Source organism: Micropterus salmoides, unplaced genomic scaffold (genome assembly GCF_014851395.1).
Source record: "Micropterus salmoides isolate LMB-PRFRI ecotype aquatic unplaced genomic scaffold, ASM1485139v1 Ms_hic_scaffold_7, whole genome shotgun sequence".
Lineage (NCBI taxonomy): Eukaryota > Metazoa > Chordata > Actinopteri > Centrarchiformes > Centrarchidae > Micropterus > Micropterus salmoides.
The window spans coordinates 5,351,007-5,364,450 of record NW_024044459.1 but is presented as its reverse complement, the minus strand read 5'-3'; the positions used below and the strand labels follow the sequence as shown (position 1 = coordinate 5,364,450).

General features: G+C 41.3%; 1 protein-coding gene across 4 annotated transcripts in view; it reads right to left on the bottom strand.

The window, feature by feature from the left end:
* unc5db (unc-5 netrin receptor Db) overlaps window positions 1-13,444 on the bottom strand; it is a 191,026-nt gene that overhangs the window by 27,105 nt on the left and 150,477 nt on the right. For all 4 annotated transcript variants that reach the window (XM_038703670.1, XM_038703669.1, XM_038703668.1 and 1 more), the window contains one exon: window positions 3,202-3,373. In XM_038703670.1, coding sequence (XP_038559598.1) covers window positions 3,202-3,373 — 172 coding nt within the window. The remainder of the gene's footprint in view (window positions 1-3,201; window positions 3,374-13,444) is intronic.

Genomic DNA, 13,444 nt, shown 5'->3' with positions numbered 1-13,444 from the left:
GAATAATAATACACTGTGGCTGGGAGTGCTGAGGAGTCTTCTGTGGGTAGGGTGTTTTAATGACAGCTGAAATAAGGGTATTTTAATGGCACTGTGCATTTGCAGGTATTATGCATTGTCAAAACCGTCCTCTTTCTCTCTTTAGGTTAGACCTCAGTGGTAACTCATTATTTCTAACCAAGAAGCTCTGAGGATCTCTGCGCCCTCTTAATATTAGAGTAAAATCTCAAAGAGACATGAATCTTGTATTTATTCATATTCCCTCCAGTCTCCTTCCCTTCCTCATTCACAACACGTGCCCATCTTGAGAAATTGCCCTCTTACACTGAAAAGAAATCCTTTTCTTTTTTTTTGTTCACACAATGGCAAACCTAGTTAGTTAAGTATTTGCCTGAACTCACAGGACGAGGAAGAAAATATACAATAAAAAGCCATACAGTGGTGACACCTCTGTAAGCAAACAAGACCTCAGCAGAAGAGCTCTTCAAAACCATATTAATCTCTGACTGAATGATCTGAAGAGAGCCGACGTGGTTTCTAATCTGCAGAGGCATCGGGTGGCATCTCAGGAAAGATTACAAAGAAGAAGATGGGAGAAGAAAGGCTAAGCTGCTACTTCTGATTTCTGTATTTTGGCATCCACTTATGTAAAATTTCCAAACGATGTAAGACACAGAAGATGATGGATATGAATCCCACGTCATTGCGTACAGAAATGGACCCTGTGGGAGTGGGATAGCCAGCTCCAGTACCTTTGGCCTAACCTGAGCACCTTTCTAAACACTCTCAGAAAGAAACTGTAAAACTGAACTTGAATTGAAGGTCCATCATGTTGCATCTTTGCTTGAGGCAAGACCGTTGTGCATGCAGAGGCCACTGCAACTCTTGAATATTCTTTACAGCAACAATCCCCATCACTTAGAAAAACATTATTCAGGACAAAAGACAGACACTGTAGAAAGCAAATCCGTCTGGTTTTCCTCTAAATAACAAGCTCTTTTAAGCGCTGACAACCACCACAACAGCCAGGGGCAAACCTGTGGTATTCATTATTCTGACCCATGCTTGGCTTGCTAAAACTTTACGTCTGACTTACATTTGCATTACTGCCAGACTGAATATTGTCTTCATTATACAACCCCCCCCCCCCCCTTGTCTTGTTATCATCTTGCTGGTTACTGCTCAAAACTACTAGCAAATAATGCAAAGTGACAAAAGCGATTGCCTTTGGGTTTGGGATTAAGCTCTTGGGACTTCATCCAGACCAGTAAAAACAATCTCCTTCACAGGGGAGGAAAAATAGACAAAAGCTGACATTGTTGGAACACGTTCACATACAGAGCTGGGAAAATAGAACGTGTCCTGCTCCCCAGCATCTGAGCAAACTAACAAGACACACAAAATATCGGGTGAGAGGTGCAAGGCTTGGTTGTGATAGGTGTCGATGGTGTGTTAGGTATGTGTGTGTGTGGGGTGGGGGTTGATGAGGAAGCCAATGGAGAGCCTCTGTCAGCAGAGAAACAATCTCCATGACTCTCCTCCTGATTGCCTCACATCTAAATTCACCGTGCCATGTCTTTCCTGATCCACTAATCGATACTTTCCTTGTCTAACGGCCCCTTACCTCCCTGTTGTAACCCCCACCACCATCACAACCCCACCCCCCCACTGACTGACAGCAGCCGCGCCATTACACGCTGTAATTGTTTCTTTATTTTCCTCCTGCCGCACCAGCAGTGTTACCTTCATGTGGCCTTATATCACCCTCTGGACCCACAGAGAGCATAAACCGGATCAATCAGCTCACCCACAAATGCCCAACAGTCCTTTATGGCTCACACATAATTCAACTGGGCCTTTTACCACAAAGCACATAAATAAAGCAAACAGAGGAAGAAAACAGAGTCAACGACCCATGGTGTCTTATGTCAAAAAAATGACAGTAACGTCTACTCACTGTCCTACACTGAGCGATGTCCAGTTACTGTATGGAATGAAAGACACACCTAACTGAGGCTTTCAGACAGCGTGACAAAGCGTAAGTATTTTACACTGTAGGTACCAACGTCCGTATGAAACGCCACCGTTTGCTACATCCCAGCAACACAAAGGAGGCTTACCCTACCTGCTAGCACATCGGCAGTGACTTAAGTTTAGGTACTTATATTTCTGATGTGATAAGGGTAGGGGGCTTCGGGGGGGCTGTCAACACCTTTAACACAAACATAGCTAGCTAGCTAGCTAGCAATACCCAGCTAGTATTTCCGGTTTGTACGAGACTCATAGAGCCCACTTGCTCTAAAGAGATAAATATTGTTTTAACATTTACATTCTTAATTTCCTTGCCAGCTTGTTGCTAACCATGTCTGCCTGCAGCTTGGTGCTGAGCAGGTAGCGTGTGGAGCTGTTTTGTTTAAAATCTCTGCCTGATGCTGCTGGAGAGGGTTGAACAAGCCAAGTTGAAAACTATGTAGAGGTGAGGGGAACAACAGAGACTCAGTGGTTTTGTCATTAAATGTCTGCAGCCGGTTGAGATATCAGCTGCAGTTGCATTAGCTAATTGAGAACCAGATGGGTCTCATGTGGGATGAACCTGAACTCACGGGAAAGCATACAGGTATCATTTTGATGTGTGGAAACATCAGGTGTTGCTTTTGTTTGTCTTTCTTTCTTTTGTACACTGGAGCATTTTTCACCAGGTCACTAGATCCAGATGTTGCAGCTGAAGTTGCATGGGCAAATAATACTATTTTAGGCATGTAAACAAACTGAGCAGTATGGTGGTCACATACATCTTATTTATGGATGCGAGTGCATTGATTCCTGCCGTCAATATGGCGATGCTAGATGGTGACATCACAGCAGGACCTCAATAGTACGTAGAGTTTTTTAACATTTTTATGCTGTGACTGCTCTTTCCTAGTGTTTACTTTGTCGACAAAATCAATGCATCGGCACTTTAATGTCATTTCTAGTCTAGTCTTGGGGTGCAGCAGCCTTTGCACTGTAAACATAAACAGTGTTAACACTGGGGTTTGGTGAGTTTGCCCTCACTTTATTCCTGGTGACATTTCACTACAACAAACGAATAGAGCCATTGAGGAAAAAGACAACCTAGGAGAGCCAAACGCCGTGTCTGAGCAGAGCCAAGACCTTGATGGGCTGTACTGTACTTGACAGGTGTGGTCCTGCAGCTCTCACCTCCCATTTGCTGTCCTGGGTTTTTCTCTTGAGCTGGATGTTCCAGTTCTCGGCGTCCACCTCGGCGCAGTGTGCGATGGTCATGGCCACTGGGCAGAAGAGGTCCAGGCCCGGTGGACCGTACGTCACCTCTGGGCCCAGGAGGATGTCACAGCCTTCCAGCGTTTGGACACTAAACACACAGACACACACAGAGAGAAAGAGACACGTTGAAAAAGCAGTTTTGGGCCTGGAGAGAAACGACTGTGTGCTGGAGACTGTGCTGTATATGTGCCTTTTGATGTTTCCATCTAAAGTGCTTTCCAGCATCATAACTGTGTTTTTTACACAACTCCACTCTCAATGTGTGCAATAAATTAGTATACTGCAGGGCTGAAAACACTTTTGTTAAAGTGAAATGCTTATTAAAGTCTGTACTTTCTCACTAATATGATCCATAATCTGGGATAATCTCACTCAACAAAAACAGATTGTGTCTGTTGGCAGCATATTGGCAGCATAGTTAAGATCGTAGGCAGCGATTTTCACGACTTTCCACATTTAATTATTATCTCAGAGTCATTACATGTGCTTAATATCTATCCTTGAGCTGCTGTTGCTGAGATGAAAAACTCTTGTGGACTGTTGCTTCTCGAGTTCAAGTTATTGCCACGCAGCTAGGCTGCTGGAGTTTGTTCCAGCGCAGGTGAAAAAGTCACTGCGATTTGCCGGCGAGTTGGAGTGTGCTCATTAAAAGCGGCTTATAACAAACAGGTCTTACCAGTGGATGGTGGCGGCAGCAGCAGCGGTTGGTTTTTAGAAAAAAGGACAGGTAGGGATCATGACAGAGGAGCTCAGCGCCTTTCTAAGCTCAGTCATCACAGATCAGTCATCTGAGTGTGTTGATTTGTTAAGATTTCCTGCTTTGAATGAGAAGTGATTTGTAGTCGTCATGGGAGCAGCAACTTTAAAGTACAATATGCTACACAATGACTTAAAACTGACAGGTGGAGCATGAAGAGGAATACCTGCAGTAGCAGATTGTTGTAGGATTCAACACAATCTGCTGTGAAAGAGAGCCGGCATATAATTCTTTAAATATATTTTATTTTTATTAGTTTATTCCAACGTGGGTCTTATTTTAGATCGTCATTTCTATCAGTTATGATAGGATTGTTGCCATCAAAGAAATTGCTGTGATCTGGAAACACAGTGGCATTGCTACAACAAACATGTGCAGTCAGATGAAAAGACAGGTTGTAAACAGTTTAGCCTGATCATGTAAACCTAACACCTTTATTTGTAGGTAAGTGCGTGTCCAGAAAGACAATAGCACAAATCCGACACACATATACAGACTCAGCGTGAGACAGCTGCTGGAAACTCAGGTAAACTCCCACTGCACCATTACAGCTTGTCGCCTGCCTGCTTTTCAGTAACTAATGTTATTATTTCTTTATCTTTCACCAGAGGCTCAGCAATGTGAGCACAGCTAAATGTATGATAATGATGATAATAAACGGTTAGTGAGCTAGACTGAATATTATAAATGAGATTGTTGCCTCACTTTATAACAGTTAGACCGCAGTGAGTAACTTTACTGTAGTGAATGGGTCTTACACTGTGTTTTTCTGCACCAATATGTTGCTTTATTGTAAATAATGTGGGTCATGTAAGTTACAGTGAATGTGACAGTGGAGAAGCTGTTTACCTGAGTATATGTAAAACGACAATAATTGAACATTACGAAACAAACAGTGGTAGATCTGTGCTAACGTTAGCTGCCTCGTCTGCCTCTTCCTTGCATCACTGTCAGTAAACAAATTGCTCCAAATTTGACTGTAGCGTTACATCCTTTCTTGCAGGCTAAAAAGAACACGTTGACATAATACTGGTGGTACACAGAATAGTAATAGGAGTCGCGTTAGTAATGAGGAAAGCTGTACAACTGACGTATTTTTCACTGGATAATGATAACGCAACTGCTCTGCATTAGCCAGCAAGCTAATGTTATCTAACTTGAGCCAACATACAGTATATTTCAAATGCTTTGCAGTAATGTTGATTCACCTGTCCATTAGTATGAAAGTCAACTCTGTCAGTTTTGTTGGTTTCAAAACAAAAAGGTCTCTCCATCACTTAATCTTTCTGATGTTGACTGTGTTTTCACCTGATATCGATTTGATTGCCGTTTTGCCTAACAGCCTTCAGCACATAAAACTTTATTGTTGTTTTTTATCCTTAGATGGAGTTTGTGTTGGAGTAGAGTCACTCGTTTTGTGGTGTTAGTGGACTGCATTTCGTTAGCTGCAGTGTTGTCGCTGTAGTCTCGGGAGAGGCTCGGGAGCGAACGTACAGATAATCCGACCCAGTTCCTTCACATAAGAAGCAAGAATAGTGGCTGTTCCAAGCAACAGAGAAAACGTACAGGAAAATGTACAGGAGATTTCATATTGTATGAATTCCACTGTCCACATACTCAGTGGCTAACAGGGGCGCCCCCAGAAAATTTCCCCAGGGGTGGCCAGATGGGGCCACTGAAAATCCTGGGGTGGCACACCAAAAGCCATAACTGAATTTTAGGAATTCTATTATGCATTATATAGACTAGTTCAATACTACATAAAAATATGAGTTAAAGAATCACAGACTGAAGACTTTGGTTTCTTATTTTACAGTTAAAATTGTCTAATGTCCACAGACTAAAACCAGTTCAGTTAACATTCCATAAAATGGAAATGGATGTTGTATGTGTTAGGCAATTAATTGTTCTTTCTATAGGCAAGTTAACCTTTTTCTTAAAAAGGCAAATACAACTTTTATTTGTAGGAGTGCATTGATGGGGATAAACAAAACATTTACTAGAAACAAGCCTACTCAAGATTACAAGCTAAACAGAAAGCTGTCTGTCTTGTATAACACTTGTATGCTGCTATTCACCTTTTCACTCAAACCAAGGGGTTACATAATATAAACAGTATTTAGCATTTTATGCATTATGCTCTTCACCCATTTTCTTAGGGTGGCCGAACCTGCCATTCACTGGTCTTGTGCCAAGTTTTGCGTGCCGTGCGACTGCATACACGCGGTTCCTCGCAGATCTATTTCAAGTACTGTTCAAGTTCTTAAAACAATATAATATTCTTTGTGTGGTTCATCAGTAGTGATAAATGATCCGAATGTCCCACGACACACACACACACACACACACACACACACACAAGCTACGCCTACACATGCTCTGAACCTCTTTCTTTAAGGATAATTTTGGATTTATTCACAAACTTTTAAAAAATTAACTTTTTTCTTTTTACATGTTTATTTACAGCATTATCTGTTGAAATGTATATTGTAAATAGCTGTATATTAACCTATTGGGAGAAAACTGATAGTTGTATTTTAAATAAGATGTTGCCAAAATGGCAATGGTGATCCTCATTTTGCTGCAAAGTTTCGAGATTGACAGTTGAATCAGGCTCTACCCATCAAAGCATTGAATCTTCGACTATTCGGGGTCAGCCCTTCTACTAATGTATCTTGCTTTGGATATTACAAAAGATTATCTGAATTAAAAGCGGGTGACATCTACTCCAGACTTCCCAATTACTGCCTCAACATCGGGCCCCAGTCAGATGTTGCAGGGGTGCAAGTACCATCTCATTGCACAACCACCTCACCCTCCTCCCTACGTCTCTCAGCCCACAGTCAGTTTTTCTGTTATGTCAACAGCAGCCCTGCTCTTGACTGGTCCGGAGAGAGCTCTCGATCCCTCAGCCAACAGCAATGAGCCCGATCACACATTTAATGTAAAGTGTAGGCAAGGAGCAGATTACATGCTCCTTAAGTAGCCTCCATCTCGGGGTCCCGAGAGTCCAGCGGCAACCTTAAAGAAGTGCCCGAGGCTAGCAGACTCTTCTCAATTCCACTTGTCATCACGATGAAGGGCTTTATGTGCAGCTTCTTCATTTTCTACATGAGGTGCATCATTTTAAGTGAGCGATGACTCACTCCTCGGGGACCCGGGGAGCTGTGCAAAGTGGCAGATTGGGCTGGTAGAGGAGACGACGGGCTTAATAAATGCACATATTAGCACGCTCCATTAGCTTCACCTTTATTTGCTTGTAGTCTCCCACCTGTTTGTCCCACTGTGCTTTTGTCCATTTCTAAGTTGATGCAGACACCTTATGTGGTGCACGGATACATTAATCACTCAGGCATCTAGAGGTGAAGCTCCGTGCATTGCTACTATCTCCGGCTAAGACATGCAGTGTAAGTTCTCCTGCTTTGATCATTCATAGCATCTATCAACATCTATCTTCTGTGCTAGTTTCGTCTTTCAACTGCAAAGTCTTAACTGCAAGGCATTCATTAGAACAACTTCCGTAATTAAGGCCTGGCAAAGTTACTTGATTGAAAGAACTGCTCTGTAAACCATTAACAATAACTTAAACTAATCACTGATCTGTCTGTGCCTTGATTTATAATACCACCATAATGACTATTCAACTAACTTTGATACCACTTCATCTCTAGTGCCAGACCTTGTCGTACTTCAACCCACCTGACTGAAATGAGTGTAAGCAACAAGGCTAATCACTTGAAACAACTCACCATGCTATTTGGTGACTTAGCATTGAGAGTGCCACTCAGATAAACCAAAAATAACATCTGAAATCACTGAAGTTGACTAAATGCTTGAAGTGCTTGTGTAATTGGCATACAAACAGTGTTTTGTCAAGTTGAGACATTATTGTATATTTTTCTAGCTTTTGTACTGCAGACAGTGATGATAGAAACTTAGACAGTTACTGTTAGGGGCAATGTTTGGCTGATGTTAAACAACCAGTTATTACATGTATTAATATTGCTGATAATATTATCCATAATTGTATTATGTATGTACTTACATACTACTACTCAAACTGTCTTTGCAACTTATCAGGCTCATTGCTATTGGCAGTCAGTGATTGCCCAATGGGAGCCCTTCACGACTACACCTTGACAAGGTGACACTACTTCATAGAGTATATAAGCTGCAAAACAGTACAGAATTGAGTATTTGTCGTATATACTTAACATAATATTATCGATTCAGGACAAAACTGACTGAAAGGCGGGGACTAAGAGAAAAAGACGCAATTACATCTTCTGCTACTTCAGCACCACAGACAGCGCCATGGATTTATCAATATACAGCAGTTAGGCTGCAGATATTTCAGAGCCTGGTCAGGGCTATAGATTCTAACTTGCACAAACCTCAGTCAGATAAAGGATCAATGAGTCCGCCAGACTAGACCAACATATTCCACTAAACAACCCCTCCTAGGGGAAGGAGAGGGTGGATGGCAGGTTAACAGGGGGAACTCATATTGGTCATTTTCCTAACAAGGGGGATGCCCCCCCCCCCCCCCCCGAATGCTTACCAGTGAATTGTTCACTCTCCAAAGTGGTTTTGATAAAGTCAATAAAAGACAGAGATGCGTGTGCGTATAGATGTTAGCTGAGTTGTGGGTCTATTTCAACAAAATTGGAAAAGATGATGACCATACTGAAAATCAATTTCCATCCCTTTAAAACAAACTTTAAATGTTTTAAAGTTTCTATAGGTATTTAAAGAAATAAAACCTATAAACACGTCATTAAAACTTTCATTTTGGAGACCTGGTTGATTTTGTGTTGGGGCCTTGTCAATCGATGTTGGGCAGTCAGCCCATCTGTTTACGTTTTAACCCAAGACAACTACTTTTGTTTTCATTTAATAAGCACATTCAATCTTCTTTTTTATCTATGGATGCGCTAGGAGCTGTTCTCTAGCATCAACATCAGCCCAAAATAAAACATTGGCAAACATGGCATTACAAATCAATAGCTAATGTTTGGATTTCATTGATGTGATTTTTCTACTAGTACATGTACATACTGACATGTAATTAGCCATGAGAAACACGATGTGTCTAACATGTGTGTGAAGTGTTGACTGTATCTATAACATTTATAGACACATGTATAATTGTGTTTTCACTTTTGACTTGAATAAATGGGAGCAGTGCAGTAAACACCGATTTGTGTTACTTATATATAATAAATATATGTATTAAAAACAGGGGGAAAATAAAAAACTAACTGTTTTAAATAAAGAGTTCTTTGGGCAGTGAGTTAAATCAAGGCCATGACCATCATGTCAGAATTTATGGTAACTGTTCATTTTTGAGTTTTCAGTTCTCTTTTGCAGTGTTTACCTGAGTAATAATAAAAAGTGTGTGAGCAATAAATACAATTTTATTTAAATTCATTTTTATTTAAATAGCACCAATTCACAACATGAGTTGTCTCATTGGACTTTTTGAAGAGCAGGTCTAGTTATTAACAGGGACCCAACAATGAACAAGAACTTGGGGACAGAGGCAAGGAAAATCTTCCTTTTAACAGGTAGAAACCTTGAGCAGAACTATGACCCAGGATGGGCGACCATCTGCCTCGAAATCTACAGTTAAATTATGAATGCGATGCTATTGAGCAAGTCTGACTTTGAGATACTAGCTGGCTATTACACCATGTACAACATGTAAAAAAGAAGTGCTGCCATAAAGAGAGGGTGACCTAGAACAATGCTACGCCACATAAGCCATACATAACAGACAAGAAGGGGGAATGTCATTGTCCTCAACATACCGTAGAAGTGATAGATGAATTGTTCCACCTCTGGAGCAGTCAAACATTTCAGATCAAGATGGATCTCAGTTTGAAGTTTGACAGCTCTACACTTTTCTAAAGTATAATGTCACCTTGGTAGGGACAGAGAGTTGTGCGCTCTGGACTGAAACCATGAGCAATGTGTCCAACCCGAGACCTGTGCTGTGAGATCTATGGACCATGAGAGCTGATGGCTTAAAAGCAGGAGCTGCCACTTCCAGAAAAACAGATCAGCTGGGTCAGTCACCGTGGGCAGCCTGGACTCTGGCTAGAGGGCCAGGCATCCAAGCAGGAAGCTATGTCACACCTATGCACTGGTGCACTTCTACTGACAACCATGTATATTAGATTATCATTTTAGCCCTCAAACTCTGCTATGTACTTTGTGAGTTTTAAGAGATTTATGGAATAAAACTTGTCTGGAAGTGTCTAGACAACAATAAATAACATCTCTAGTGTTCAACTGGGCCTCATTCATAACACACACATATGGAAACTAGTTTCATCGTTAAAAGCAATTTTTCCTACCATGACAAAGCTGTTCTGCACCAATAGGTTGAGGGATTTATCTTGCAATACATAGTGCTCATAAAATCTCAGAGGCAAAGGGAATATGTCTGACCTAAGCAAAACCGCACCTTCAGAAGATTTAGATGAGCCTTTGAAAAGCTCCAAGAACACATCTTTAAAAAATAAACTTCAATGGGACTCTATCAGGGTGTGGAGAAGGAGGTTGAACAGGGATTGGGGCTGGACGCAGCAGCGGGAAAGAAAGGATGCGATTCTCTGCATGTCCTCTGGCCTGCCAGGGTGTAGACAGTGATTGACAGCTGGCGAGATGACAAGCACAACAGACCACGGGGAGAAATATGGCTGTCTACAGTAAACATCTCTCCGCTCACACTGTGCGACGGAAATAATAAGCACTTGAAAAGCACCTCCATGGTCAAAACCAAATACTGTCAGGATGGAGCCTGAAATATTTTGAAGTGTTTCAAAGGTAGATAAGCCAGTGGGAGAAGCCAGACACTGTGTGCTGGCAGGAAAGAATCTATAACAGGAGATGAAGGAAGCTCTAGACCTTCTTGTAAAGATTTATAAAGGCGTCATGGATTACACATACACTACACCTTTCAACAACACTGCCTAAAGATGATTTGCTGCAAAGGCTTGTGATTCATGGGGTTCTATGTACTGCACAGCACATTGTAACCCTGTTGAGAACAAAGTAGAGCCGCTCTGCATGATTTGCGGTCAGTAAAAAACACGTATCAGACTTCTTCAAAAGGGAAACTTGACTGACTGCTTTAAAAATTGACCTCAAATACAAAAGCCCTCTGTCATGATGACAGGCGTAACTTGCTCCTTATGGTGCTGTTTGCATCTTTTTTATTTCAGTGCCCTGTCAAGGCGATCCACAACCCTGTCATTTGTACCGCTAATGCGTGCATTTCGTGGGGTCTCTTTTCTTTCACCACTTTGTTCAAGCGGAGCGGTGTGAATAAACAGTGACACTTCAGAGGAAACTGCAAATCCTTGTGGCTCTCCGCGGGGAAGAGCGTGCAAAACCCCCCCGGAGAGAAGCTCAGTCCATCCAAGGGTCATTACCTAGCTGTGAGCAGAATACATAATGCTCGTACTGCCAAGATGAAAGGCCTCGGGAGACGTCTGCACCTTCTATTCCGCCGTGCATGTCCATCAGGGCCCGCAGCTCCATTCATCACTGCATTCATCATCGTTTAAACAAGCTTCCCGGGTCGTGACTCTATCCGGAGCGCCACATTGTTGACACCGAGTGGAGTACATAACTACATATTGACTCTCTCAAAAAGAGATTGGAGGATTGGAGGTTTGACTTTGCTTCCTACGAGTCCGTTGGCTTAATGAAAGACTCCATTGCAGAGCCCCCGGGATCGAGCAGTGTAAGCAGAGATTCTCCACAGCAGCTGGGACATCAAAGCCCAGACTACCACCTGTGAGGGGGTTCTGGAAATGAACACCCATATCGTGACATCTAGAGGACTCCTATAGGGAGTGGGAGCTAGGAGGTGGTGCTCGCTGGGCCCATCTGTCACACAGCCCGCCGGTAAACATACAGAGATGTGGGGACGGCCATGGGGAGGGTCACACACCTACCCTCTGTATGTTTGTAAGCAAACACAATTTAGCAGCCTGCTCATAGTATAAACAGCCAAACATATGGGCAACTAAAAACTACTGGCATAATCAAGTGATTTTATAATTCATTTTATCATTAATTTAAAAAAAAGAATTATCAGAGAATTACTAAGCTTGTCTATTAAACACGAGAGGCGACACTTGGTTTTATTTTTGTTGGCCAACTTTTGAATTGTACCTCAAACTGAGTATTTTTTGTTTGCTTACTGGAATACAGACAGATGGACTCCTAGGAGATTTGAACTGAGATAAGGACGCATTAATTGGTTGTTGAACTGTGGGTTTTGTATTGAGCGCTTACTTTATAACACACTGTATTAAACTTAGTTTTTCCTGATGATATTATATCATATTATTTAATGCCATGACTTGACTCAAATTATCTTTCTCATATTATTATTATTTTATATATCTTCTCCACCATTGCTCAATAATAATTCTACCTAATTCATCATAACACGAGAAAGAACAATATTCTGTTTTCTAATATTGTGTTGGTCATAGTATACACTGATTTACTGTTTGCCCTTTTTGAATAATACAGAAGGTAAAGAGCTTAAAAATGAATCGCAAATTAAATCGCTAAATAATCGCAATTAGATTATTTTCCAAAATCGTTCAGCCCTAACGCAACGCCTGCTCGTATTCCTTTGTGCTACTCAAAACTATAAAAAACACATGATCCACACTTTTGCTCCTTCATTACCTTGAACACACATGCTGCAGTTACACCGTCCAGCTGCCCCAAATACTCACTAGAGCACCAAATGTGGATTAATTCACAGCTGAAAATAGTCCCAAACAAATGTGTACATTTTGTTAAAAACTGACCAGCTGTTTCAGGAAATTACTGAGCTGTCAGTTACGATTTATATCTTCAGTAGAACTTGGGGCTGACAGCCACTGACAGGGCAGGGAAGTCAAGAAAGTATTGACAAACAGACTGACACGTTGTCAGTTTGGTCTTTTCATGAGATTTGTTGATGATTTGAAGTATAAACTACAATACCAGCCTTATCCTTTTAAAGTATATAAAAAGTATAACAAAATAAAAAAATACTTTGCCCATCATAAGTGAGCAAGACTCCATCTTCAGGTATCTTTTTTTGTCTAACAAAGATATTTATTAACAATGAAATTACACAGAGCACAACTATGGGGTAAATGCATGTAACACATGTGAGAGCAAACCTTTGGCTCTGCAATTAATCTTTTTGAGAACAAGAGAGCAAAACTGTATTTACTAAAAGGAAAACTTTCTTTTGATGGCAGCTTACCCGGTTTAGGTTATACTGCTCACACAATCTTTGTTCTCAAGTCAGCGCTTTCGCAAGTGACAGCTGCAAAGAATTACCAAAAAGTTTCTTAAAGGAGACCTATTATGCTTTTCCAT